The 27,384-nt window shown below is 49.2% G+C and overlaps 1 protein-coding gene and 4 non-coding genes across 6 annotated transcripts; 2 read left to right on the top strand and 3 right to left on the bottom strand.

The window, feature by feature from the left end:
* The first annotated feature begins 205 nt into the window (after positions 1–205).
* On the top strand, positions 206–4,824 carry POM121L2 (POM121 transmembrane nucleoporin like 2). Of its 2 annotated transcripts, XM_073890150.1 has the most exons (2): positions 206–939; positions 1,006–4,824. In XM_073890150.1, exons 1-2 carry the CDS (start codon positions 316–318, stop codon positions 3,421–3,423), a joined length of 3,042 nt encoding a protein of 1,013 aa, XP_073746251.1. In that variant the 5' UTR covers positions 206–315; the 3' UTR covers positions 3,424–4,824. The 2 variants fall into 2 exon arrangements, with proteins under 2 accessions (XP_073746251.1, XP_025746917.1); XM_025891132.2 differs by having other exon boundaries at positions 206–4,824.
* Positions 4,825–11,605: 6,781 nt separating this feature from the next.
* On the top strand, positions 11,606–11,677 carry TRNAM-CAU (transfer RNA methionine (anticodon CAU)). Its single transcript has one exon. It is a non-coding gene; the product is annotated as a tRNA-Met (tRNA).
* Positions 11,678–14,581: 2,904 nt separating this feature from the next.
* Positions 14,582–14,663, bottom strand: TRNAS-GCU (transfer RNA serine (anticodon GCU)). Its single transcript has one exon. It is a non-coding gene; the product is annotated as a tRNA-Ser (tRNA).
* A 3,549-nt stretch (positions 14,664–18,212) lies between these two features.
* TRNAQ-CUG (transfer RNA glutamine (anticodon CUG)) lies at positions 18,213–18,284 on the bottom strand. The gene has a single exon. It is a non-coding gene; the product is annotated as a tRNA-Gln (tRNA).
* A 6,879-nt stretch (positions 18,285–25,163) lies between these two features.
* Positions 25,164–25,237, bottom strand: TRNAI-AAU (transfer RNA isoleucine (anticodon AAU)). The gene has a single exon. It is a non-coding gene; the product is annotated as a tRNA-Ile (tRNA).
* Between the last annotated feature and the right edge of the window lie 2,147 nt (positions 25,238–27,384).

The following is a 27,384-nucleotide window of genomic DNA, read 5'->3' as shown; positions in this document are numbered from 1 at the left end:
GGGCCGAGGGGGGCCGCGCGCCGCCTCCCGGCCCCTCCCCGGCGCGCGCCGCAGCCGCCCCTGAGAGCGCACGGCCCCGAGCGCCCCGCCGAAGCCTCAGAACCGCACCGCAAGCTGCTGGGGCTGCCAGGGCCGCTCTCTGTTCCCACCGGGCGCCGACCTGTGGGTGCCGGGCCAGGGAGGGTGCCGAGCGCCCCGAGGCCCTCGCACTTTCCTCGCGCCAGGATCCCAACCGTCGGCGGAACACCGCGCACTCCGACTCCGGCTGGGTCAGTAGTCAGAAACCTCGGGAACCGACCCGCCTCCTCGCTCCGCATGGGCAGTTACCTGGGCAAGCCGGGGTCCCCGCCGTCGTCCCCAGCGCAGACGCGCACGGACTCGACGGAGAGGCCGCCGAACCGCCGGCCAGCTCAGCCCCTTCATCGGGTCCACCGGCTCCCGCACGTCCCTCGCGCCCACCCCGCCCTGCGCCGCAGACCTGCGAGGAGGCAGCCAAACTGGGAGCCGGCCAGTCCCACCGCGTGGGCGGCCCATGGGGCTTGGAGGCGCTTTCCCATGGAGGGGTCCCAGAATTCCATCGTGGGGCCTCTTCCCTCAGACTGGTGGGACAGTTACCTCAAGCGGACTATTTGGTCTCTTCGGCACCCCCGGGCGGTGGGGAGCCCGGTGACCGTCCGGATAGCCCCTCCTGAGCGGAGAGCGCTTCCCTCCACTTCCCCCGCAGAGGTGATGGCCTCCGCAGGGTCTTCGCTCTCTGAGAAGCCCCCAGACCCGTGTGCAAAGGAGACGGTGCTGAGGGCCCTCAGACAGTGCAAGAAAGGGAGAGTGAGGTTTGAAGAACCACTGGTTCCCGACGGCTCGCACAGCCAGAGAGGGAGTCCAGACACCCGACCATCCGCGTTTAAGCCCCTGGTGAAAAACGGAGTTCTCACTTCTTTCGTGCCCAGGCCTGGGCCTCTGAAGAGAAGCCTCGAGTCCTGGAGCTCCGATCGCAGCTCGAATAAGAGGCCCAGTTGCTCCTCCGTGAGCTCCTCGGCCAGCACACACACAGGTAGCCCGCTCGGCTCCAGAAGAAATGCTATCACAAGTTCTTACAGCTCTTCTAGAGCTTTCTCTGAGCCCTGCAAGAGAAGCGTTCCCAGTGCATACCTGCAGACACCAGAGTGGCCAGTAAAAAGGAAAGAAAAGGGTCATCAGCCTCACTCCCCCCCAGTCCCGCTGGAATCAGACGAGTCCCCAGCATCGTCTGGCAGCTCTGGGCAGCAAAGTCAGGAGATTCCACCGCCCCTCTCTAGTCCCGGGGACCGGCTGTCACTGAGCCCACCTCCCCAGCTTGGTGATGCAGACCCTGAAGAGGACCTGGCCTTAGGGGAGAAAGGTGGACTGCAGGGTGGCGACAGAGCCAGAGAGGAGACAACTGAGGTCACCAGAGACTCTGTCTCTGAGACGTGCTCTGCTCTTCAGCCTTCCCTGTCTCTTACCCTGCTTTCCGCAGGCCCAGCTCCAACCCAGGGCACAAATCCACAGCTGGAAAGCTTAACAAAAGTGCAGGGGTCTCCCCTGGGCCTCCCACCATCTCCTGAAGAGGGAGATTATTCCCATTCTGCTGGGAAGGAGCGTGGCCTGCTGTCCTCCCTCAGCTGCTCACAGTCAGAGCGCCTTCCAGGCACCTCTTCAGACTCAAGGCCCACGGCAGCTTTCAGCCTTCTGACCCCTGTTTCTCCCACGTCACGGGCCACTGACACCACACGGCCCCCTTCAGGCTCTCAGGCTGACAGGACTACCATGCCCCCGGGGCTGCCTGCCCTCAGCCCTGCCGGGCTCACTGCGCAGAGTCCTCTGTCTGGAATGGGCAGCCCAGCTGCCCATCTTCCTGCATCTGTACCTCCTGTCGCAGCTTCTGCGGACCCCACGTCAAACCGCATTTTGGGGCTCCCACCCAAGAGTGAGATTGGAGGCTCCTTATACTCCAGAACTTCGGTCACCACTACAGCATCTTCAACTCCAAGCATGTTGACTCCCACCTTCAAGCCTATCTTCGGCGGCATAGGACCACTTAAAACCATGCCCATGTTAGCGCCTTTCTCTTTCAAGCCGACCTCTCCTCTAGCTACTCCCGCTTCTACCCATCTCCTCCATGGCCTGGTCAAAGCTACCTCTGTCGTCGTACCCACCACCCCAGCCAGCACGTCCAAAGGCTCTTCCTTCATGCCACCTTTGGACTTTGGCGTAGTGAATGTCGCCAGTACCACGGACAACACTTACTCCATCCCGTCGACCTGCCACACCTTCGTCCTCGGGGCTGCCTGTACCTTCAGGGCCAGCTTCGCCCCAGCCACAAGCTTCATTTTCCCACTACACCAGCGTGCTACCATTCCGACCGTGCACACGGTCACCATCTTTAGCCAGGTTCTTTCCAGTGCTGTCCCGATATCCCCTAGTAAAAGCACTGCCAATTTCAGGGGTGTGGGCAGTCCTCTGTCGGCTTCAGCCCCGGTCACCACACACCAGCCCTCACTATCATCCAGCATATCCAGTCTGACCTCAACATTCGCAGTTCCCTGGGGGTCAGGCTCGAGGCCACCCTTCCCGCTCTCCCCAGGAGCCACTCTCCAGCCAGCATTGGGGGCTACAGGTGGGCAGAAGCAAGGGGCCCCCCAAACAACCCTTGGCCCAAGCTTCAGTAGGCCTTTCATTTTTGGAAACTCAGCCGTGGCACCCCCCACCCCAACCCCCACTCCAGCTCAGCCAGCCTTCAGCAGTACCATGCAGTCACACTCCGGGGGTTTGACACCCTCAGCCTCCACCTGTCGCCTCCCTGCTGTCATCTTGCCGAATTTGGGCAGCACTCCAGCGGGGTTCCCCTTTGGTCAAGCTAGTACAACTGGTTTTGGGGTTGTGGCCCAGACCCATGGGAATGGAGCTTGTGGCTCAGTGTTTGGCAGCACAGCCCCACGACCTTTTGCCTTTGGGGGATTAGTGACCCCCATGGACTGTGGGGAGTCTGGGATCAGTGCCACTGCCCCAGACATGAGCTCCAACTCTGGAGCATCCAGCATTGGGCCAGTGCCAAGCCAGACCACGGGCACCATCACACCCTTTGGAAAAGCCTGGAGCCAGAACACCCAAGGCCTGACCAACCAGAGCTCACCTTTTGTCTTGGGGAAGGCCAGCGTTTCTGCAAGAAAAACTATGTTTGGGGGCCCCTGCATGGGCCCCTTTGCTCAGAGCACCCCTGTCCCTGGGCCAGTACTAACAAGCAGCAGCCTCGGCTGTGGGATGCCCTCTCCACCTGCCCGGGGTTGTGCTGGGAGAGGACTTTTCAGAACATCAGCCTCTTCATTTTCCATTGGTGCAAAATCAAAAACCCCAAAGAATCGGGAGAAAGGGCATTCCCGAAGGCATCATGCCCACAAGAAATAGCCCGCGTCCCCTGTCCTCTGATCTGGACCTCAGTATTGGGAAGAGCCTCGGTGTCTTACAATTCTCGAAAGCAAACATCCCCCAGATCTAAGGCTAGAGCTTTGCATATGCACCCTGTGGGTCCCAATCTACAATCTAGAAGAAGGTGAAGGACCAAGGTATCCAGTGGAAACAGCAGAATGAAACTGGGTGGGACCAAACCTCTGGAACAATCCTCTCTGTGTCAGGTGCAGGGCAGTCAGGGCCCTGCCTCTGGCTTTTCCCTTGGGAATAGGCCAGTACAGCCCACTCTCTGGCATCTCTGGGGGGAGGAACAGATTCTCTCAAGTCTTAGCCTGCTTTTATTTGGCCCCAAGAAGTAGTTCCCCTTCTCTTGTCGCCTAGGAACCCTCACTCCGCACCGCTTTGTTCCTCAGTGAGTGCTTGGAGGAGCTTCTGATACCATTTGATGAAATCTTTGGTAATTGTCCCTGACTGATGAGCCCTGAGGGCACCCACGTGTCCCGTGCTTGCTGTCACTTCCCCCCACCGACCTGTTTTAATCTTTTCCCGGGAGAGGTGGTGCTCCGGCCCCTCCCTTTTCCCTACCAATTTAGCCCCTCACAGATGGGTAGGTCAATCCTCAGTCTGACAGACCCCAGTTGTCACTCCTCATTCCAGAAAAGGGAAGCTCTTGGCCAGTGTCCCTCCAGGCTTGGAGCGAGCCACCGGGCTTCTGCTTGCCACTCCCCGGTGTGTCTGTGCAGACTTGCTCTCATCACTTTGTCGACCCTACTGTGCATTTTGTACTTTCAGCTGGGTTTGGAGGAGGAATGGCTTGTAGGAGTGATGTTATGCGGAGAGATGAAGCACCTGTGAGAAGGTTTCTGGAACCGGGCTGATTGTATAGGGCCAGCAGCACCACTTAATGGCTGCAAGTGTTGATGCCTGAACTCACAACAGTGTTTTGACTTCAAGGGATGACTTCTCAAGAAGTAAGAGGGCCTCGAGTGGGAAGGACAGGTTCTTCTCCCTATTATAGTCCTGATCTCTACAGGATGAGCCAGAAATGTCCAATTAGGGAGCCAAAGGTTACATTTCATTTTTTCTTTTAATCTGTACCTCCACGTTCACATCTCTCCCGGAGAGGACAGGCAGGGCAGGAAGCCTCTTGGACCTGAGAACACGGGAGAGAGGGAGAAACAGCAGATACATCAGCAGACTTCTGCCCTGTAACCAATAGGAGGTCTGTGAGTGAGCTGTGACATATTCTTTAGCACTTCCTAGTGGGAAAAAAAGAGGCAAGCATGACTCCCTGAATACATCTACCTCCTGTTTTGTGGATACCTTGGAAGAGGTCCAATTGGAAAAATAAGCAATCTTAAACTGGTTGATAAAATAAAAATAAATTGTTGAAATAAGTATATGATACAGGAATTACTGTTAAACTCGTATCAAAAGAGATGTCTTTCTGCAGAAAGACATTAAGAAACTTGCCCAAGCCCACCCCGTTAGTAAAGGTAGATTTGGGATTTAAAGCTTCATGGCTCCAAAGTCTGTGGTCACCTCTCTCTCACTATAGCAAGCCACCAGAGTTAGAGGTCTACTACAGGTATGTCTGACTCCAGATATCCATGCTGTTTCAACTTTTTAAGGCATCCCATGACCCAAGATCGCCATCTTACAGAGGGGGGCAAGGAGAAGAGATAAGACTCTGTCTACTGCTCTTTACATGATAATTTAACATTTCTCTCGTGATGACCTTATACCCTGTATTGTGTTTTGTACCAGACATTCAGAGGCAAAGGGCAATTCCTCTTCGGGAAAATTAATTGCATGGGGAGATTGGTAAGTAAGCCAATGAGTCCAACGCAAATGCCAAATGCCAGGGGAATGGAAGCAAAGCAGGTCATCTTATTTAAGACTCAGAACTTGAATTCAGTCTTAGTGTGTTTGGAGCACCAAGTGGAAAGGGGCATTGCAGGCTGAAGGCAGAGCATGTGCATAGATAGGTCTGGAAGACAGAACAGGTCTATTGGGTTAACTTCCAAGGAGATACCGGGATACTTCCAGGCATGGCTGGGGAGAAGAATGGACAGATTGTGGGGCAGATCATGGGGCAGATCGTGGGGCAGGTCATGGGGCAGATCATGGGCAGATCATGGGGCAGATCGTGGGGCAGATCGTGGGGCAGATCATGGGCAGATCATGGGGCAGGTCATGGGGTGGATCGTGGGGCAGATCGTGGGCAGATCATGGGCAGATCGTGGGGCAGATCGTGGGGCAGGCCATGGGGCAGATTGTGGGCAGATCGTGGGGGCAGATCGTGGGCAGATCGTGGGGCAGGTCATGGGGCGGATCGTAGGCAGATCATGGGCGGATCGTGGAGAGATCGTGGGCGTGCTCACAAACCAGGTGCAGTATGGACACTGTGCTAAACACAACGGAGAGCCACGGAAAGATATTAAGTAGGGAAGAGACAAGTGTGGGTTTGAGAGCTCTGGCTGTCACGTGAGGGAGGAATCACAGAGGGATAGACTGGAGGCTTGGAGACATGGGAGAATGTGAAGACACCTGCAGACGTTAAAAATGTGAGTTTGACCTAGGTCACTAACAGTGACTGCTAAGTAGGCAGAGGGAGAGCAGAAATTAAGGAGCAGGAGTTGGCAACAGATTGCATGGTTGTGGGCATAGGAGAGAGTCCGAATGAAGGAAAGGGGTTGCTGGAGAAGATGGATTCTTAGCCATCTGGCTTGGAAGAGTGAACACACTTTGGGCAGAATACATGGAATTTCACATAGAATGTGAAATGACTATACGATGTGAAGGAAATGTTCAGGCTACTCAATAATTCGCTCAAAAAACACTGGCCAACTGATATTGGTTATTAGGCACTCTTCTAATATTTGGGATGTATCAGTAACAGACAAAATTCCTATTCTTGTGGAGCTTTTATTCTGGGTGGTGATAAACAATAAACATAATAGAAAGTAACTACTAGGTGAAAGAGATGGTAAATGGCATGACGCAAATATAGATCGAACAGGGCGGGTGGATTAAAATGGGGCCAGAGTTTCATCTGAGGTCTTATGAGAAGCTGACAACTGAGCAAAGATGTGAATTCAATGACAGACAGAGGCGTACCAGCGAAAGAGGGGAGGGGATCCCAGGCAGGGCGCATTTGTCCCAGGCTCCAGAATGGGTTGTGGAGCAGGGGAGGCTCTGGGGCAAAGAAATGACAGGACCCGACTCACTTTTAGGTGTTATTATTCTGCTGGCTGAGATGAGACTGCAGAGTAAGAGAGGGGGTGCACAGACTGGGAAGAGGGTTCTAGAAGAGTCCAGATGAGAGATAATGGTGGCCTAGAGCAGTCACAATGGAGAAATGGTCAGATTTTGTACATATTTTCAGAGCTTTGCTCTTAAATTGGTTGTGAGGTGTGAGATGAAGAGATGAGCCCAGGATAGAGCAGGGTTTTTAGTTCGAGCAACTGAAAGGAATAGAGTGTCTGCTGGGGGCTAGAGGAATATTTGAGCCTTGTCAATGTGCATTAGAATATGGCCATCTTGGAAAGAGATGGTATGCCTTAGGGGGAGGGTATAGAGGGTGAAAAAGAGGGCTGAATTAGTGTTTTTTGATCAGTAGGAAGTTAGTGAACTTCTCAACTGTATTGTTTTAAGGAGCTCAATTCTCCAAAAACAATAATACTGTTTCATTTCATACAATTAACAAAAATGAATTCCAAATGTATTAATGACTCTAAGAGTAGGAAATAAAATTATTTTAAAATTCAGAAGAAAATATAGATTATGTTTATATCCTGGGGACAAGAAAGTCCTTCTTACAACCAAAAATAAAATAAATTACTTATATATATATGTTAAAATTAAACTTTGTAATAAAATCATCCAAAACTTAAGGACTTTTGTGAAACTGGGAGAAGTACTTTGAGCAAATAGGGGAGATATATGATATATATATATATATATATATATATATATATATATATATATATATACACACACACATATATATCACCACATCAAGAAGCAAAAAGGAACTCAAAAGAAAACTAGGAAGGAATGTAAATATAAAATTCAGAAAAAAGGTACTGTTCCTCTCTATGAAGGATTCTAATCTAACTAGCAATTAGTGAATGAAATTTCTAAATGTACGCATTTATTTTTTTTAAGATTTTATTTATTTATTTGACAGAGCACAAGCAGGGGGAGTGGGAGAGGGAGAAGCAGGCTTCCCACTGAGCAGAGAACCAGATGCGGGACTCGATCCCAGGACCCTGGGATCATGACTTGAGCAGAAGGCAGACGCTTAAGCGACTGAGCCACCCAGGTGTCCCCAAATGTATGCATTTAAATTTGAAAATTTAAAATGTAATAACACTCTAAAATGTTCACAATATAAAAAGTGGACACAAGTGTGAGAGACCAACCCAAGCCCAGAAAGAAACAGCACAAAATCAGAAGCTAGAGGTAGGCTCTGCCAGGGTCTGGGCAGCTCGGTGCTGGGGAGGATGCATCCGAGTCTGGGAGGAACAGCATCAGCCCCTAGTGACATATGTTCTGTTGGGGGTCAGGGACACATTTCCATGCCCTGACAGCCTGGATGAGTTCTCCCCGGATATTCTTCTCCCGTGGCTCCAATTCCAGACTCAACGAGCAACCTCCACTTTTCCTAATCAGACTGTTTTGGCACCTCAATCTGGGCACCACAATGGATCCCACTAGTTATTTCACTATAAAGGCAAAGCCCCTACTGGCACCTCAAAATACATCTGCAAAGAGCGTTTTGTGGTTTATGATGAACTTTACCTTCCCTGACAAAATTCCTAGTTTCTAGACGGGCTGTGCTGAGTGCTATAGTCCTAGGAAGCCTGGCTGTACTGTTTTTTTACTGCTGCATAACACATTACCCCAAACTTAGCAGCTTAAAACAACACATAACCCATAGTTACTGTGGGTCAAGAGTTTGAACGCGACTCAGCTGGGTCTTCTGCTTTGGATCTCACTAAGTGGCAATGAAGGTGTTAGCTGAGGTGATGATCTCATCTGAGGTTGACTGCAGTAGGAAGCACTTTCAAGCACACTCAAGTTGTTGACGGAACTCTGTTCTTTGTTGCTACAGGATGAGGACATCAGTTTCTTGCTGTCTGTCGGTGAAGGGCAAGCCATGGTTGCTGGCCCTGTGGGCCACCAACATGAATAGGCCACCACTGGCCCCTTGCTTCCTCAAAGCCAGGAAAGGGGAGGTGGGGAGAGAGAGATGCGGGTGGGGGTGGGATTAGGGCAGGTCCCAGCAAACAAGTGGGTGCTACTATGTCATGCAACTTACTCACATCATCATGCACACATCAGCACACGCCTCCTGCTGTCTTGCCATATTCTGTTAGAGGAAAAAACACAGGTCTTGCCAGACGCTCAAGGGAACCGATCACACAGGGGCATGGACATCAAGAGGGAGGGACTGTGGAGATCATAGCGAGAGTCCGTTTGCCATGCTGGTGTAGCCAGTCCATCTCCACCCACAACACCTGTGTGTCAAGGCTTACAGCGTCAACGTCACGGAAAATGAAAAACAAAGACAAACAACCACTAGGCGGGGGGTGGAGGGTGGGCATGGTCCATGCAATAGAAGGCACTCAAAGAGGATTTATTGAAGTAAAATGTAGTTTTATTTTACATAGTATTTATTGTATATACATATTTTAATATATCACTTTTTATTTAATATTATATTTATGCATATTTTCCTGCTACAGCAAATATAGGAGTGTAGCCTTTGGCAAACAATGCATCTTTAGAAGCTCAAAATTTGGGGCGCCTGGTGCCTCAGTTGTTGGGCGTCTGCCTTTGGCTCAGGTCATGATCCCAGGGTCCTGGGATCGAGCCCCACATCGGGCTCCCTGCTCGGTGGGAAGCCTGCTTCTCCCTCTCCCACTCCCCCTGCTTGTGTTCCCTCTTGCTGTGCCTCTCTCTGTCAAATAAATAAAATCTTAAAAAAAAAGAAGCTCAAAATTTTTCTTCAACCATGCAAGTCTGTGGCACATGAAACATACTTTCTTCTTCTTTTTTTTTTTTCTTTTTTAACGAGGCTCCAACATGGGGCTTGAACTCATGACTCTGAGATGGAGACCTGAGCTGAGATCAAGAGCCCGGTGCTTAACCAACTGAGCCACCCAGACATCCCTACACTCTCCTAATCTTGAGAAATCTAAATTTCCATTGTGGTTGTAATTTCTCATGTTTTATTACGCTTTTGCAATCTAAATGAGATCTCTGCTCAAGCAGACTACTCTAGTGGAGTTGAGACACGTATCTGTTGAATGTAGAAGACAAGATTTTTTTGTATCTTAGGGGGCTCATTTTAAAGCAGTCCAGACCGTACCATAAAAAATACAAATAAGTTTAGGAGCACCTGGCTGGCTGAGTCAGTAGAGCCTGCAAATCTTGGTCTCAGGGTCATGAGTTTGAGCCCCACGTGGGGTGTGGAGGCTATTTAAAAAAAAAAAAAAAAGAAGGGGGGTGGAGGGATGGGTTAGCCTGGTGATGCCCTATTAAAGAGGGCAGGTTCTGCGTGGAGCCCTGGGTGTTATACGCAAACAATGAATCATAGAACACTACACCAAAAACTAATGATTACTGTATGGTGACTAACATAGTAAAATAAAATTAATTTAAAAAGATTAAAAAATACAAATAAGTTTCATATGAAGGAGAAAGAAGGGAATTCTAACCGAAGTGATACTGCCTTCATGGGTGTGGCCAGAGATGAAGCCGACTGCTCGGCTTGGCCACCTCATACAGTTACAGCATTTTCCTGTGGCAGGGGTACGCTTTCCATCCACGTCACATTGGGCTAGGTTAGTGAAGAGAGTGCGAGAAGGCAGTGTGGCTCTGTGGAGGGGCCACATCAGGACTGGCCACTTCTCTCTTCCGTATTTTCTCCTCACCCCAAAGGCCTCCACTGTAAAGGACCACACGTATTTTTTTTTGCTTGCTTAGCTCTACTCTTTGTGACTTCCTCACAGAAACCATTAAGCTAGGTTTTAGAGAATCCCTGGCCTTGAGAAGTAACATCCCAGAGTTTCTGAGCATGCATTTGTAGCTACCATTCTCTCTCAAAGGAATGCAAGACCCACTGCTCGAAGCTTCTAGATTGCCCAGCGTCCAAGGAACTGTGACCTGGTGGACAACATGGAAAAAACCTAAGTCTGTTGTTTGTTTACGTAAGTCGTGAAAAGTATTTAACTCGGTGAAAGGACATAATTCTTACCTGTCTAAGAATGTGCTTTCCAGAAAACGAATATCCGTATTTCAGTTCTGATCTCCCTTAATACACTCCTCGAATTGATATAAAGGAAATGAATTCCTGGAAGTAATACTTGGAGAGTAAATTTTCTTTCACTTGTTGAGGAGAATACTCTCAAGTCTATTAGAGTCAGCACCTTTCTTTGTGTATGTCATTCTTTCATGCAAGAGGGGTGGTGAGGAATCCTGCCAAGGTTCGGCACTTTTCTCAACAAGCGCTGTGAATTTTCTCCTGCTCCCAAGGACCACTTCATGGTTCGACAACTGATTTTGGGAAGCAGCCCTCTCGTGCCCACTCTTGCCTGAGCTCCCTGAAGGATGCATAGAAGGCATTTCTTTTCCTTCCTCCTCTCCCTCCCTCCCTCCCTTCTCTTTGGCTATTACGTTGCTGCGGTCCCCTCTTTTCTCAGTACTTTACTGAAGTATATTTTACATTCAGTAAAATGCATGGATCCTAAGTGCAGACAGAGCAACGAAATTTACATACGTGTATCTCGTGTGACCACCGTTCGCATCAAGATTGAAAACATTCCCATTACTCCAGAAAGTTGCCTTATGCCGCCTTGCCAGTCAATACTGCCTCCTGCAAGCTAATCACTATTCTGATTTCTATCACCAGATTGTTTTGCTTGTTCCTGAACTCATATAAGTGGAATCATATTGTATATCGCCTTGTGTGGCAATTTTTTGCCCAGCGCGATGTTTTTGAGATTTAATTGTGCTGTTACATATACAATAGAATTGGTAGAAATGTATTGTTTTTATTGCTAAGTAGGATTCTATTTTATAAACTAACCACAATTTACCTGTACAAGGAAATGAGATCCCTGATCATATTCATAGTTAGGAAAAACAACACCCCCCCTGCAGTGTGGCTAGCAGAGTGGCGCAGCGGAAGCGTGCTGGGCCCATAACCCAGAGGTCGATGGATCGAAACCATCCTCTGCTAGGGTCCCTGCTTCTTTTTTCTCCCTCCCAGATCTCAGGCAGAAAGGGCAAGTTGCGGAATCTGCTTTTCCTTTGACCACTCCTGTGACATCTTGCAACACCTCACCTAATCTCTACAAATGGTTAAGTATTTCTGCCACCCCCCCCCCCCCCCCCTCTTTTTTTTTTTTTTTTTTTTTTTTTGCAAAACCTGCCCTTCTCACTCATTTCAAAAGAGAAACAAATCTCTCTCCCTTCTTACTCAGGAAGAGGTGACAAATTTACCTTTAATTTCCAATGCATCGGCATTATGTCTTTCGGAATACACACATGTTTCTAGTTATGGTTTTACATTTTCTTTACACTTGAAAGGAAAACATCCTCATTGGGGATTTTTGCCTGATGACTATATCGCACTTTACTTGGGCACAGGTTTCCTGCTCCTTCCATTTTTTTTATTCAGTCCTATGCATGATTTATCAGTTAGATCAAGTTAATGGGAATGTTTTCTGAATCCTGTCTAAAGCAATACATGTTGCAATAAGCATGAAGACACCATTTGTATGCACTTTATGGGCAAAACAGAAGCAAAGAAGTTAAATGTGAAATGGTAGAGAAAAATGGAAGGGTTGCCTTACAATTAAGAAAATTCGTGCATCAGGATCCCATGGACAAACTCAGAAAACAAAACATGGAAGTCTTAGCAAGATATTTGCAAAAATGTGTCTTTGAGGAGAGTTTCGTGAGTAAAGTACTCTTGAATGAGTTTCTACAGTATAACAAGAAAATACAAATTCCTATAACAACAAGCACCTTAAATAAGAAAAATTTTTAAAAATCACATGGAAAAATGGAAATAAAGTGACGGGGTTTGTAGGACCAGGGGCAGGGAGGGGGGCGGAGGTGCTGCTTTGATCCTTCACATTTACAGGTGTGCAATTTGACTCACAATAGAATGTGCAGAGAATGCTGGAGCTGATATGCCATCATCTTGCAACCACCCTAGTAAAGATTGGTTATTAATACATGCTAACTCCGAGGGGTAATTTTCATGGGCCACGGGCAGGCTGCCCCAAGATGGGCCACTTCGGCATGAAGATTATTTTGAGTTAAAAAGCCATCCAAACTGAGCAGATTCAGGAGAAGCTCTTTACCTCCCCTACAACTGGCTAAAAAGAATTTAGGTAGAGAACCTGCTCCAGGAGGAGAGCTGTCACAGCAGAGAGCTATATTGTACTCTGAAGTGGGTCTGGCAGGCAGGGAAGAATCTAGCAAGGTGCTCTATGTCCTGTTGTTTCTGAGTGGCCCAGCAAACATTTATGTCCCAAATTTGCTCTTTTTCATTTTGCATTCATATTTGCTCTTTTTCATCTTCTTGCGGATTGCATTTCTTCCTTTTGAGTCCCAGACCCCTGCCCACTTCTCCTTAGTTCAGAATGACGTAGATACCTCATTTTGCCAGGCTGTCCTTGGAACTTCATGTCCGTGTGTATTCCCTCTATGAACAAGATTAAACTTTATCTTCTCCTGTTAGTCTTTCTCATGTGAACTTGATTCTTGAAGGAGCTTGAAGAGCAGAGGAAAACTTTTCTTCCTGACTGGAGCAAGATATTTGTATGGTCTTAAGATGTCTCCCCACCATCTGCCTATTCCTCATAAAAGGGGAAAGTATACTCATGTGTGACCTTGACTGTGTGATCAGAATTAACCCCATTAATGAGGGGCAGTAAACATTGCATGCCTCTTGAATTTAGATGCTCTGAGAAAGACTTAATACCACTTACATGGTATTATGGTTGGGGATGCATAACCTGAGCCTAATGATGAGTGAAAAAAAATGCCCCAAAGTGCAAACGAGAAGTGTTATTTAAAACAACAACAACAACACAAACCACAAAGTGAGCAGTTACGTCAATGTCATAAATACCAAAAGAAGCTGTGAAGATGTTTTAGATGAAAGGAAACTAAAAGGCTATGGACAGCCAATGTTAACTACCTGGAATTTAAATAAAAACGGTTTTGGGACTGCCTTCGGCTCAGGCCATGGTCCCGGGGTCCTGGGATCGAGCCCCGCATCGGGCTCCCTGCTCGGCGGGAAGCCTGCTTCTCCCTCTCCCACTCCCCCTGCTTGTGTTCCCTCTCTCGCTGTGTTTCTCTCTCAAATAAATAAATAAAATCTTAAAAAAAAAAACGGTTTTAAAAAAAGGATATGGTCAACTGATACAATAGCTAATCTGTACTGGAGGGGAAATGCTATAAAGGGCATTACTGGGTCAACAGACAACATTGAAATACAGGTGAGAGATTTTAAAAACAATATCGTTGTTAAATACACTGAACTGATACATATACTGTCATTATATATAAAGAATACCCTTATTTTTAGGAAATGTCTACTTAAATATTTAAGAGCAAAAGGCCATGGAACATACTCTTACACGGTTCTGAAAACAAATAGCGAAAGATAAAGATGGAGATGGAGACTGAGTCAGAGAGGGAGGGAGAGGGAGAGGGAGGGAGTGGTTTACAATGTTAACGGCGATCATCAGCATTTTGAAGCCAATCCAGGACGGGAGGTTCCCAAGGAGAGCCTGATCCTAGGAGGATGGGTAGCCGGCGTCCGACCCCAGCCCTGGCTCTTGGCTGTGCAGTTTGAGCGGCGATGTGATTGGGGCGAGGCAGTGCGCCGCGGGGATGCCTTACCCGAGCCCCCAGGTAGTCGTCCACCTGCCGGGTGTGTAAGGCTCTCAAGGCCGTCGGCCAGTTGCCTTCACCCAGACACCAGCGAAGCCACCTGTCGGGCGGGAGAGGGACGTGCAGGAAGAGAAGCGGGAAAGCCGTGCGCAGCGCGCCGCGGTCCTCTGGGCGACTCAGCCTGCGCCGCACAAAACGTACGCCTCCGCCCCCGAGCGCCCGCGCAGGAGGCCGACGAGGGTGGGATTCGAACCCACGCGTGCAGAGCACAATGGATTAGCAGTCCATCGCCTTAACCACTCGGCCACCTCGTCCCGTGGGGGCGCAGCTTTTTGAATACTCTCTTACGTCTCCCTTTTAGCCACGCTTTGCGCTTTGACCCTGAGGCGTGGCATTGCCCTTCAAGCTGCGGCCGTCCCCGGAGATTTCTCACCCACAACCGGTTCTTTCCACCTCCCCCCGGGGAGCCTTTCACACCTGGGTAATCCTGTCTTACCCCCTCCCCGCCCGCCCCAGCCTCAGTTCTCTTCCTTCCTCAGTACTCACTCTTGCCTTCCAGTCCCCTGAAATTCTTTCTCTTCTCCCCAAACTCCACAATCTCATTTTCTACCCGCTACTCTTAGTCCCCCCCCTCTGTCCTCGCGCCACCGGCTTCCGTGCTCCGCTCATCCTTCAGATCTCAGCTAAGACCTGACAGCCCCTCGACGCCCTGTTTTCCTTACAGTCCTACTTACTGAGGCTTTACAGTTGAAAAATTTTTGGTAAAACGTTTTCTCTTGCAAATTTTCATTCCATATCTGCTACAGAATTTTATCGCAATGTTACGTATTTTTATGCTCAAACACCCTATCGTGCCAGTATGCAAGAGAGCATACACTGAAATCCAAGTTTTAGTTATTTCCAGCGTTGATACATCTATTCAAGCACCTTTCTTCTGACCTGAACTGCTTTCGCGTTTTTAGTAGTAGCACACAATGAAAGATACGCATAGGTGATTTTGATAAGTAATTTATTATATATGTGAAGTAGAATTGCATTGGAAATGTGTTCGTCGGTGAAAGGGCTGGGACTATTTTTCCCCATCAAGTCATGCGTCCGCAGAGGAATAAGAAGAATTTGGTGGGAGTTAACAGCAAAAAGACCACTGGTTTGTGCTTTTGAGTAAGTGGGCAGCGTTTACAAAAGGTGATTTTATGATTATCTAAGGCGCATGATCTTCAGTACATTTCCTCTATCTAAATTTAATAAATAAACGGTAGTAATAAATAACAGTGATAGCGAAGAGGGAACTTGCAACCACCGAAGCATAGTTTTACAAAATATGATTATCTTTCTCCTTGGACAAGAGTCAAGGAGAATAATTTTCTGAATAAGTGTAAAAAAATTAAAGCGCTGACTTTCCATGATATGCGTGTGTTCCCTTTCGTGTTAAGTGTGCTGTTAGTCGGAAGCGGATGAGAAATTTGTCACCTCCTCCACGAAGACACCGTGTAAGACATGCCACGGGCGGCGCCTGGGTGGCTCAGATGGTCAAGCGTCTGCCTTCGGCTCAGGCCATGATCCCAGGGTCCTGGGATCGAGTCCCGCATCGGGCTCCCTGCTCCTTGGGAGCCTGCTTCTCCCTCTGCCTCTCTCACTCTCTCTCTCTCTCTCTCTGGCTCTCATGAATAACTAAATAAAATCTTTAAAAAATATTTAAAAAAAGACACGCCACGGAAACGCAGCCCTGGGTCTTGTTTACAGACAATATTTACAGACTATGGGAGACGCCAATTGTTCTTTCATGGCAACAGGCCTCCCCGCCCCGCCCCAGGTCACACGCCGCAGTAGTTAGCTGTCGCGTACAAGGTAATAAAACGGCACGATTTGCAAAGGGATGTGGAAGCCGAGAGGGCTCACATCCAGCAGGAGCAGGTGCGTGCTCGGGAAGGAAAGCGTTGCGCTGTGTCCTGCGAGCCCCGGGTCTCCAGCCTCGGCTGCGGGGCGCGCTGGCTTCTCTGACCTCCACTAACACAGCAGCTGCTGTTTTGCGGCCACATTTCCCTGCTTCTCGCCTCGCGCCCCGACGCCTTCCTCCTCCAGGAGAGCCTCTTCCCAAAACCAAACGTTCCCAGCGATTCCCAGAGCGACTGCTCTTTTCCAATCTGCACAACGGGGCCCACGGGGGAAAACCAAAAGGCCGACTTCAGAGAAGGTTAGTAAAGGTTTTATTCGCCGGCTTCCTGAGCGGGGGAGACGGTATTTCAGACTGCTCTGAAGAGGTGCCCCGAGACTGTTAGCTCACAGGGGGTCGTAGGCAGGAAGGGGAAGCGGAAACTTGCTGGAGAGCCCCTCGCGGAATCCTGGCGCTCACAAGGGACCATCCGCTTGGTGGTAAAAATTCAGATGTACTGATTTCCACATCGACGCTTAAAAGACCCACAGGTCATGTTAATACGTATGTTTCTATCATATCTGATTGTTCAAAAATATTGTTTGCATGACTCCACTTAACTGGTTTTCTGGGCTTTCCTGTTTTCCATATTTCCTGGAGGTCGGGCGAGACGGTCCCAGAAGGCTGACATCAGTCACCTACTGCATGTTTGGTGCACAAGAGGCTTCGGGCTCTCGGGCCAGAGGGGGAACAGCAGAGAGGACGGAGGGACAGCGCCTGCAAAGTACTCAGGGACCCCTCGCCTGGAACGGTTGCGGCCGGGGCCGTAAACAGCACTGTCCTCGGGAAGAAGTCTATGAATCAGCGCATGTCCCCCTTCCCTGAACGAGTAAAGCTTGCTGGTGCAAACTGGAAGCCTCGCGTCTACCGAGTATAGACTACTGCGGATTGTATCTTCCCGCCCCCGGTCTTCCGACCCAGATGTCTGAATTGGGGCTGCGATTTGTGTGCTCTTGTCTGAGGAGAGTTTTCTCTCCGCCTAGATCGACTCACCTAGACCCACAGTTTAGGGGTAAATCCTTTTCTAAATTACCATCTTGACTTTTCTGGGTCCACAACTGTCACCAAATTCCCTCTGGCTCTTCTCACAGGCCATCTTCCCTCTTGTCTCAGTTTGGGGATCTTTTCCAGAGATTTCCAGTTCCAGCAAGGCTTGGGAGATTTCCTTGTGCGTTTCCTTCAGGGAACTCTCCTTCCCCTGCACCCTGCCACCCCCCCCCAACACGAGTTGTGCACCACAAGTATTAAACTGTAGGTTGGCTAGTGGAGGGGTCAAAGACAGGCCTCACCAAAATATGCCACTTTGGCTTGCAGATTATTTTGAGCTGAAAACAATCAAGGCCCAGAAAACTCAGAAAGAAACTTTGACACACCCCTCCCCCAACTGCCTACAAGAACCTGCTCCAGGAAGAGAGCTATCACCATAGGTAGGCCGTCATACTATGAACACAGGGTGGTAGACAGGGAGGAACCTAGCAAGACCCATTTGATCCAAGTTCTCTCTGTGTCCCATTGTTTCTCAGTGGCTCAGCAAACATTGCTTTACCAAACATTTGTTTTTTTCTTTTCTATCATCCTGTGAATTACTTCCCTTCCCTTTCAAGTCCCAGACCCCCTACCCCTCTTCTCCTTAGCTTGGAATAGCATATATACCTCATTTTGGTCTTGGAATCTCATGTCTGTTTGGGTTCCCTGAACCTTTGAAATTCAATTTGATTTTCTCTTTGTAATTTGTTTCATGTGAATTTAATTCTTAGTTCAGCTAAAGAATCTTAAAGAATCTTGGTCCCCAGGGCTGGTGACTGGACACCGGTTCAGTACTTGTGACAGGAATATCAAGAATCAGTTTGGGCGCAGCGATTTGCATGAAAAAAGAGCATGGCTAGCAGAAAGGAGCTGAAGGTCCAAAATTCACGCGGAAAAACCACAAAGGTCCCACCGAGATTTGAACTCGGATCGCTGGATTCAGAGTCCAGAGTGCTAACCATTACACCATGGGACCCACCACGCCAGACTCGTCCCTAAAGGCTTTGTTGACCTATTTCTCCTTCCTTAAATCCAGTTGCTTGAAAAGTGGGAGCATCTTGCTTTTCGTCCTCTAGGATTAAGTGATGGACCGCTACCTGTTGCACACCCTCTGCACCAGAGTCTTAACAGAAAACATCGGCTTCCAGACGTCAGGAATCCTCCCCTCCAGCCCCGAATTTCTCCCACGCGGTTCGGGAGCTGGGCGCCCGCGCGCCCCTGTTCCTTCGCGGGAAAGCGGGCGAGGCCGTGGCGGAGGCCGAGCCCTCCCCGAGGTGCAGGCTCCGTGACACGTGTTTCGGCCGCCCTGTGAGATGGGGACCACAGTCCCTGTTTCACGGGTGCGGAAGCCGAGGCAGAGCCCCGGGGTCCTTCGCTTGGTTATCCGGGCTTATTCGTGCTCTGGAAAGGTTTCCCCTGACCACGGGGGAGCCGGTGGCTGGCGCGTCCGGAGAAGAGGAGCCGCTGTGCGCGGCGAGGCTGGCCGAGGGTCCCGGGGCGCTGGGAGCACGTCGGGGTGCGGAAGCGGACGGGAGGCGGGACAGATCGCAGCCCCCCGTCCTCCTCCTCCTCAACGCTCGGCAACCCGCAGTGTGAGCGGGACAGACCCCCCAAACCGACGCGAGGACGACGCCCCGCCCCGGCCTCGCGGGCCCCCTCCTCAGGCGCACACCGCAGCGCTTGCGGTGAAAATGCACGGACGCAGACTTCCGTTTGTGCGCTGAGCTTCGTCGGGCGTCGGGTCTCAGCGCCCAGACTCCTCGGGTGCGCCCGCCGCGGGCTCCGCGCACGCCTACTCTACGGCACGGTGCGCAATCTCGGGAGCGGCGGCGGAGGCCCGGGCGGCGGTGCTCGTGGCTCACGTGGGTTCCAGTCCCGTTCCGGGAGAGCGGACCCAGCGCAATCCCAAGTCTGACCTTACAGCCCGCGGGCCGGGGAGCGGCCGGATCCGAGGGCCGCCCGCAGCCTCCCCGGCCCTTCCCGGGCGCGGGGGCTAAAGCGCAGACACCAGCAGCTAGTGGTAAGAGATTGGCGAGCATCCTGCCAGACTCCACGGCGTCAGCGTCGTCAACACTTTCTATCTTGTCATCAGCATCGTCATCAACAACATTTTCTACATTTTACAGAGAAATATTGCCCCAACCTAGGAAATGACAGAGCTCGGGATCCAAGCCAGGTAGTCTGGCTCCAGGGCGAAGGAAGGACGTGAAGGGCTGGCCATCACTTCGTGACAGGGTCTCCCTCCTGCTTCAAGAAGCATTTTTGCGCAGGGACGCCTGCGGGGCTCAGTCGGTTAAGTGTCTGCGTTTGGCTCCGGTCCTGATCCCAGGGCCTGGGGTCGAGTCCTGCATGGGGTTCTTTGCTCAGTGGGGAACCCGCTTCTCCGTCCGCCTGCAGCTCCGCCTGCTTGTGCTCTGCTGCTCTCTCTCCCCCTCTGACAAATAAGTAAATAAAATCTTAAGGGGGGGGGAGAAGTGTCCTTGGGAATAAGTATTTCTACGTCTAGGCTTGGAGAATTACTTATGTCTTAATTCTTGTTACAAGTGTCATCAATATTAATTTTTTTGAACAGAGGGGGAAAAAAAGCTTAAGACTTAAAAACACGTTTTTACACATTTAACCACAAGCGATCACACTGCAAACCCATGAACTCTGCTACCAATGTATTGAGAGGAACATGCTTGTGACCTTGGTGTCAGTTCCTCAAGCCAATCACTTTCCCACGTGTTCTCCCTCAGCTCCGGGGCCGCCAGTCCTCCTCCCCAGGGACAGAGCCTGGGAAACTCAGGTCAAAGTGACCAAGCACGCAAGCCACAGGCCACTTCCTCAGGATCAATCTGAGTCCAGTCCTAGGGTCTGAATCCGCTGACCCTGATGGAGGCCAGGTTTTGTAGAAGGTGAAGAGGGACGTGAGGCTACCTCAGACACTCCTGTCCATCTCGTGGAATAAAAGTGTTAACGATTGCCAAAATTCCTTGAGTTATTTGTTAGCTTAAGTAATAAAATAATTATACACCAGAGACCTATGCTATGCATATCATAGACCCATTTAGGAAATGATAGGGTCGCTTGGAGGGGGGGGGGGCTCAGTTGGTTAAACATCTGCCTTCAGCTCCCGTCATGATATCAGGGTCCTGGGATCCAGCCCCGTGTTGGGCTCTCCTTGCTCAGGGGGAGTCTGCTTCTCCCTCTCCCTCGGCCCCTCCCCTGGCCTGTGGTCACTCTCTCTCTCAAATAAATAAAAAATCTTTAAAAAAAGTTTTTAAATGATAAAATTGTGACTTATAGTTTTTAGAGACTTGCTCAAGGGGTTCACAGCAAGTAACAGGTCAACTTGCCAGTAGCCTCTCAAACTGAATGTCAGATGCTCCCTGACTGACCCCCGAGGGGGCTTCTGTATCCACAGCACCATGATCGCTCTAATTATGTACATGTGCTCTCATTCTGTGCCCTTTCCTTCTTCCCCCTCCACATCTGGGCTGTGGCCTGAGTTTGAGGTCACACCCCGATTCAGGACTCATAGCTGAACACTCAGCTCTTCCAATGACCACCACCCTCCCCTACGTCTCAGCCTCCTACTCCACACGAATTCCTCCCATCACTCATCTTTTTTATTCATTCTCTTTAAAATAGGAAATATCTGAGTGATTTCTTGTAGTAGTATGAAATTTTTGTAGAAAATGTAAAACAAGGAAAATTGAACTCCCTCCAAACCCACTCCAGTACTTCTCAGAGATAATCATTGTATTAAAAGGTTGGATTATAGTCTTTCAACTTTGCTCTTGGTCTATGGGAAAAATCTTTATCTATACATCTAAAGCTTTATTTCTACATTAATAAAGCCCAATAGGCACAATGTTACATGACTTTTAAACATATGTGTGCTGGACACAGTTCAAACGTCAATACATCAAAGTGTGCCTTATTTTAGTTGTTTGATTCTATGCTGTAGCATATTTTATTTAACTAGACTTTATTTGTTGGACGTTCCGGTGATTCCTATTTTTCTCTCTCCTAAAGAAGTTTCATATCAACATGCCCGTGCTCTGTGCGCCTCGACCCGTCACCTGTTGTCTGCCCTCCCAAGGCTGACCCCTGAGTCCTCACACAGATGCCCAGCTCCTAGGACTTCCTGCTGGACCTCTGGGTCGACCTCTCCGACCCTGACAGGCTGCTGCTGGGTCCTCCTACAGATGGAATCTTTGACCCTGGGTCCCACGCTTGTTTCTTTTGTGAGAGGCTGGGAAGGCCCGAGGCTGGCATTTTACTTCCTCGGACTGTAGAAAATTGTGTCTGGCGCATATACTGAAGTCTGGGGAGGCTGGAGGCACAGAACCCGGTCTACAGGGCTCTTTTCCATAAAAAATCACCGATGAGAGGTGTGGAAAGCTAATTCTGTAAACTCGACCTCAGACAAATTGTGAGGGGGGTTTCCCTTCCCTCTAGACTCTTCCCTTTCTAGTGCTTTACCCCAATAGGCTCCTGCCCAGAGTCTGAGGTTGGTGCTGTCATCACTTTGTCCCCTGGCCTGCTTAGTGGGGCTGGGGAACTCTCCTCTCAGGTGTCCTTCTGGGCCCACCTCTCCCGGGGTCCTGACGCCCCCTCCCCAGTACAGCCCCCACCGCCACCCTGCCTGCCCAGCCTGGCCCTCTGAAGAGTTTTCAGCCTGAATGTCATGGCTGGGGTAGGTCAGGAAGAGGGTCCTGTTTTGTGTTCAAGGCTGAGAGAGGACAGGCAGATGAGAACTTCAGTTGTTAGAGGTATGAGGTGAGATGAAAGAGCGAGGGAGAAAAGCTCACGTGACCATGACTGTGCATGAGGATGCCATTTCTCAAGCAGCTGACATGGATCCTGCCGGACCGCAGGCTTCCAACCTGTCCCTTCCCGGCTCTGGAAAACGGTTGTGAGCCAGCCATTGTCTGCGTTGGGGAGCAAGTAATCCTGTCCCCGTCAAGGTCCTTCTGGCTGGAATAAGAATCGGATTGCCATGAGACAGATCAACAGGAAAAAAATCAAATTTAATAGGAGAAATCCATACAGACATAGAGATTCCAAAGACAGTCTAACTGAGGCATATATGTCATCCTGAACTAAGAAGGGGTGGGGGTCTGGGACTTCAGGGCAATCCCAGGGCAATCAGAGGCAGAGAAGATGCTCAGTCATTAGATGTTTGCCCTGTTGTACAGATGGGTCACTCAGATAAAATGCATCTCTGATAATAACCCTTATTCTGACATAGACTCCCAATTTAGAATCTTCTATGTAGTTAAGGGAGGAGCAGAAGTTTCTCTTGAGCCCAGAGGGTCTCAGTTGCCTTCAGCTCAGGATCATCTTCATGCCAAAGTGGCCCATCTTGGGGTGACCTGCCCTCCGCCCCTAAATCCGATTTATTGAATATGATTTCTTTATGTTCTCTCATAAAGCATTTCTTATATAGATTTATTTCTAAAATGAATCTTCATATTACTTTCATTGGATGAAATATAATTAGTTATTTGCACAGAGAATAACTAAAGAGGTAAATAAAATAGAAAAAATCCTTATTATTTTGGAAAAGGTCACTGATTTACAAAATGAGATGTGTGAAATGATTCTCAGTGAAGAAAGTTTTCTGAGCATGTAGTAAAAATGGTAAATCAAATTATCTCTGAATACACTTTAAAATTAGAAAATCAACTACTTGAAATGGTGAGCATAAGGTTTCTTATCTGGATACAATTTTAGGACAACCAAGATCGTCCATTTTTATAATAAACACCATAAGGTCTAATTTCATGAGTGGCTAAATATTTATGCCAAGATAGAGTCCACTAGGATGCCCTTATTCTCTTGAGACTTTCAAAACCAAACACACACAGATAACTCCTTCTAATAACAATGTCTGTACGGATTGAACGTGACTTTACGAGCAAGGTCATTTAAGAATCATTGGCTAACGACTTGTTCCATTCTAGAGTCCAGCCACATGCCATCTCCCCATACCCTTCGATGAGGGCAGGGGCAGGGCCAGCCTAAGCCAGGGACCCAGCTGAGCCGCCCAGGTGCCCAGCGGGTTCCATTCAGCCGCTTGTCCCCTCTGAGGCTGTGCTGGCAGTCGCTGTTCGGCCCCCCAGGAGTACCATGAGACCCCCCATGCGGGGGCGCTGATGGGGCAGTAAGGTGTTCTGATGCCCCTCAGGTAGCGATAAAGGAAAAGTGCGTGGATCCCACATGGCCCAAGTCTCAGACCACCTTCTCAGAAAATGCCCACCATCAGCCTCCCAACCCAACAGAGGTGCGAAGGCCCGTTTTTTGTTGCGTTGGCTTTTCAGGACCCCTGGCCCTGGGCCCACAAGTGGCCTCCTCCCCCCTAACATTCCCCAGCACACAGAAACCCCCAGACAAGATGTTCTGTGTTGTGCCCCGTAGCCCGGAGCCTCCAGACAGGTTGTCCCGGTTGGAGCCTGGAGACCCAGTCCAATATTCCAGTACGTGTTGCAGACGGCTGGCCCCCAGCATCTTGCGCCCCAGGATTCCCGGAGAGGCGATGAGAACCGCTAGAACAGGCTACTGCCCTCAGCGGAAACGGCAGAGGCCTCAGCTGCCCGCCCTTCACCCTCCAAAACGCCGGCCCCTTGTTTCCACCCAGGGCGCGCACAGGTATCAGAGTTACCATCCTGCCTGAAATAACCAAAACCTGACAAAAGACAGGAAACAACAATTTTCCAGACAGTAGACCTCAGGCAAAGAAGGATAGTCATCCCCAAATGATAAGCGATCTTGGGGGGAAATGGGGTGAGCACTAGGATTGCCCCCAACGTCCTGCCTGGAGAGTTTCTCAGCCTCAGTGCAGGGAAGAGAGAGTCGGGCAGAGGCTGGTGAACTGCCTGAGCTGAGGGGAGGTGGCTGACGTCCGGCCGACCAAGACAGCTGGAGTTGACAGGACAGAGCGCTGTGACGAGAGAAAACTCCAGAAGGAATCCCCCACTGAGGGGCATAATGATCACATGCAGGCGGGGCGGTAACTATACAAGGTTGGGGTCAGACCCCCACGAAGATTGGATGTAACCATGTAACCGTGATATTTACTTGTCCTTTCAGTCAGAAGAAATGATACAAGGTATATGTTCATTGATTGCAAGAATCTAGATTCAACTCCTGTTCGAAAGAAAGACAGACAGACAGACAGACAGAAAGAAAGAAAGAAAGAAAGAAAGAAAGAAAGAAAGAAAGAAAGAAAGAAAGAAAGAAAGATAGAAAGAAAGAAGAAAGAAAAGAAAAGAAAAGAAAAAAGGAAGGAAAAAAGAAAGAGAAAAGAAAAGAAAGAAGAGAGAAGGAAAAAAGCCTGTGTTCTGTGTTTGTTGTTCAAAGAGGTACAGACAGGTGTAGAGAGAAGGGTTATCCTGAACTAGCCCTCCACCTGTGGCCAATCTCAGCTGTCAGTGAAATTTTAGTCTCAGAACATGGAAATAACAACCTTTTAAGAATTTCTCTTTTACTTTGTATCTCTTGATGTTTTGAGGAAAAAGGAGGTTGCTTGGGAAACAACTTTGGAAAGAATTTAAAATCAAACAAGTTTAAGAAAAAAAAAGTTGCCTGTCTCTCTTTTCCACTACTTGTTCCCCAATGGGCAGAACTCGGGCTCTTGGGCCCCCGCCCTGAGTCACGTGAAGACAGAGAAAGCACCAAGTTCAAATTCACATGCACCCCAGAACTGAATCGAGTTATGAGTGGATTAAAGGAGACTGATGGCGATGGACTGGGAACTCCGTAGACCGTTGTACATTACTCCCTGCTTTTTAGACGTTAAGAAGTGGGTTTTTCAGAAATTAAGCGTCCATCTTTGAAGGGAAAAAAAAAAAAACAAAAAGAGAAGTGGCCCGTACGGGGATCGAACCCGCGACCTTGGCGTTATTAGCACCACGCTCTAACCAACTGAGCTAACCGGCCACTGCTTGAGGTAGCTTTTTTGGGCCTCCTTTTCCACCATTTATTTATTTATTTTGTTTTTAAGGGCTAAGTTTGTAGAAATTGTTGCTGTTTTTTATCTTCGGTAACCTCTTCGTTGCTTTCACACCATATCTCATGTCTTGATACCTCCCACACATAGAAAATATGTCAGAGAATTGGTGCATTGACAATTTCAACAGACATTGTCCCGCTGTGCTTCAGAGGGCTGAGCCCAGTATGTGTGTCTGTGTTTGTTCAACTATCCTGAGGACAAATAAATGGGATCGTGACCACATTTCCTACTCCTCCTTCTTTCTGAATTCCCTGCTGCATGCTGCAGGTCTGAAGAAAAACTCGACAGTCAGCGAAGATGTAGGGGAATTCACAGGGGGCGCAATGTCCTCTTCTCTCAGGTAGGTGAGACTTTGGGGGTGCACTTAGTGGTTTGACAAAGAGAATGTGGTAGAAGTAGATGGGACAGGAAGGGGCTGAGTGCGAGCCAGGAGGAGGGGTCCCCAGCGGCTTCCGTTTTCACACCTCAGAAAGAACCTCGGGGGCACAAACATCCGAGGAGAGGGGGCTAACGCAGGCCAGTGTGTCTGGAGATCATGACTGGTGGAGAGAGTAGGAGACGAGACAGAGAGGAGAGAGCATGTCGATGATGCGGGACCCTCTAGCAGAATACAAAGTTTAAATCGGGGTACTTTTGTCGGTAAAGGGGGTGCTGGCAATAATTAATAGGCACTAACTGATCCATATCAGGTATAAACTAAGGAGTGGGATCACTCTTTAGAGGTGAAGTTAAGGATTATTTAATTGGTTCTAACAGTAATAGGAATCCACGGGAAGATTTTAGGCAGAGAAGTCATATGAACAGATTTGTGGTTTAAAAAGATCGCCCAGTTTCAGGCACTTAGGAGGCATTAGGGAATGGCAAAGACAGGTTACCATCACCAGCAACAAAATTTCTACCCTCGAAGAGGGAGGAAACAGAAATGAATAATAAGACGATAAACATGAAAATGATATAATGTATAAAAAGCTGTTACCTGTGATTGAAAGAATGGGGCTGGGGGGGGCTGCAGTGTTGGGAGTAGGTTGGAATTCTGAATTGAGTTGTTGGTGCAGGCTTACTAACGTGGTAGTAACATTCGATGGGAAGAAGGTGCCGAGGTATGACGGACAGAGAGCACAGCCAGGACCAAAGTCCAAGGCGGGTACTTGCGTGAAATGCTTGAGGAATGGCAACAAGGCCCAGAGCATAAGCAAGAAGGAGAATAGAGATGAGATGGGGGGCAGTGGAGGGTCAGAATGTGCCAGACCTTGTAGGACATCTTAGGAATTTGGCTTTACTTCCAGTAAAATGCAAAGGTATTAAATAATTCTGATTCTAGGAGAGAATATAGTTGTAATGACTTTTTTTTTTTTAAGATTTTATTTATTTGAGAGAGAGTGCACACCTGATGGGGGGAGCAGAGGGAGAAGTAGACTCCTCACGGAGCAGGGACCCCCCCCCCCCAGGCAGGGCTGGATCCCAGGACACCCAGGATCATAACCTGAGCCAAAGGCAGATGCTTAACCAACTGAGCCACCCAGGAGCCCCTGCAATGACTCTTTAGAGTTGTCCTGGATCGAGGCAAAAGAGTGGAGTTGTTGCATGCACTCAGAGACCTTCTTTTAGATGTAGGCTGCTCCCAGGGAGAGGGTGTAACCTGAGAGGCTAGCTTCCTTTGGCTGAGAGCAATGGCTGGGAGGAGCTTAGCTTGCAGCCCACAGCAAAGGACACTCCAGGCTGTGAGATGAATGAGTGCCTTGCACCGGAAGCAGGTGGTCCTAGGCTGAACACCCACATCATCCAGTCCACCGATGGTGCTACTCAGAGCCACCGCCTTCACATCATGAATTCATGCCATCTGGGAATAACTTCTCCAGGACTCTGGTTGCTCTGGTTGGTCACTTTTCCTGGGTAAATTTTTAAAAAATTTTTTTATTATGTTATGTTAATCACCATACATTACATCATTAGTTTTTGATGTAGTGTTCCATGATTCATTGTTTGTGCATAACACCCAGTGCTCCACGCAGAACGTGCGCTCTTTAATACCCATCACCAGGCTAACCCATCCCCCCACCCCCCTCCCCTCTAG

The sequence above is a fragment of the Callorhinus ursinus genome, unplaced genomic scaffold, assembly GCF_003265705.2.
Source record: "Callorhinus ursinus isolate GAN/ISIS: 27379988/994484 unplaced genomic scaffold, GSC_fseal_2.0 scaffold129, whole genome shotgun sequence".
Lineage (NCBI taxonomy): Eukaryota > Metazoa > Chordata > Mammalia > Carnivora > Otariidae > Callorhinus > Callorhinus ursinus.
The sequence above is the reverse complement of the archived record's forward strand: the minus strand, read 5'-3'. Positions and strand labels throughout refer to the sequence as shown.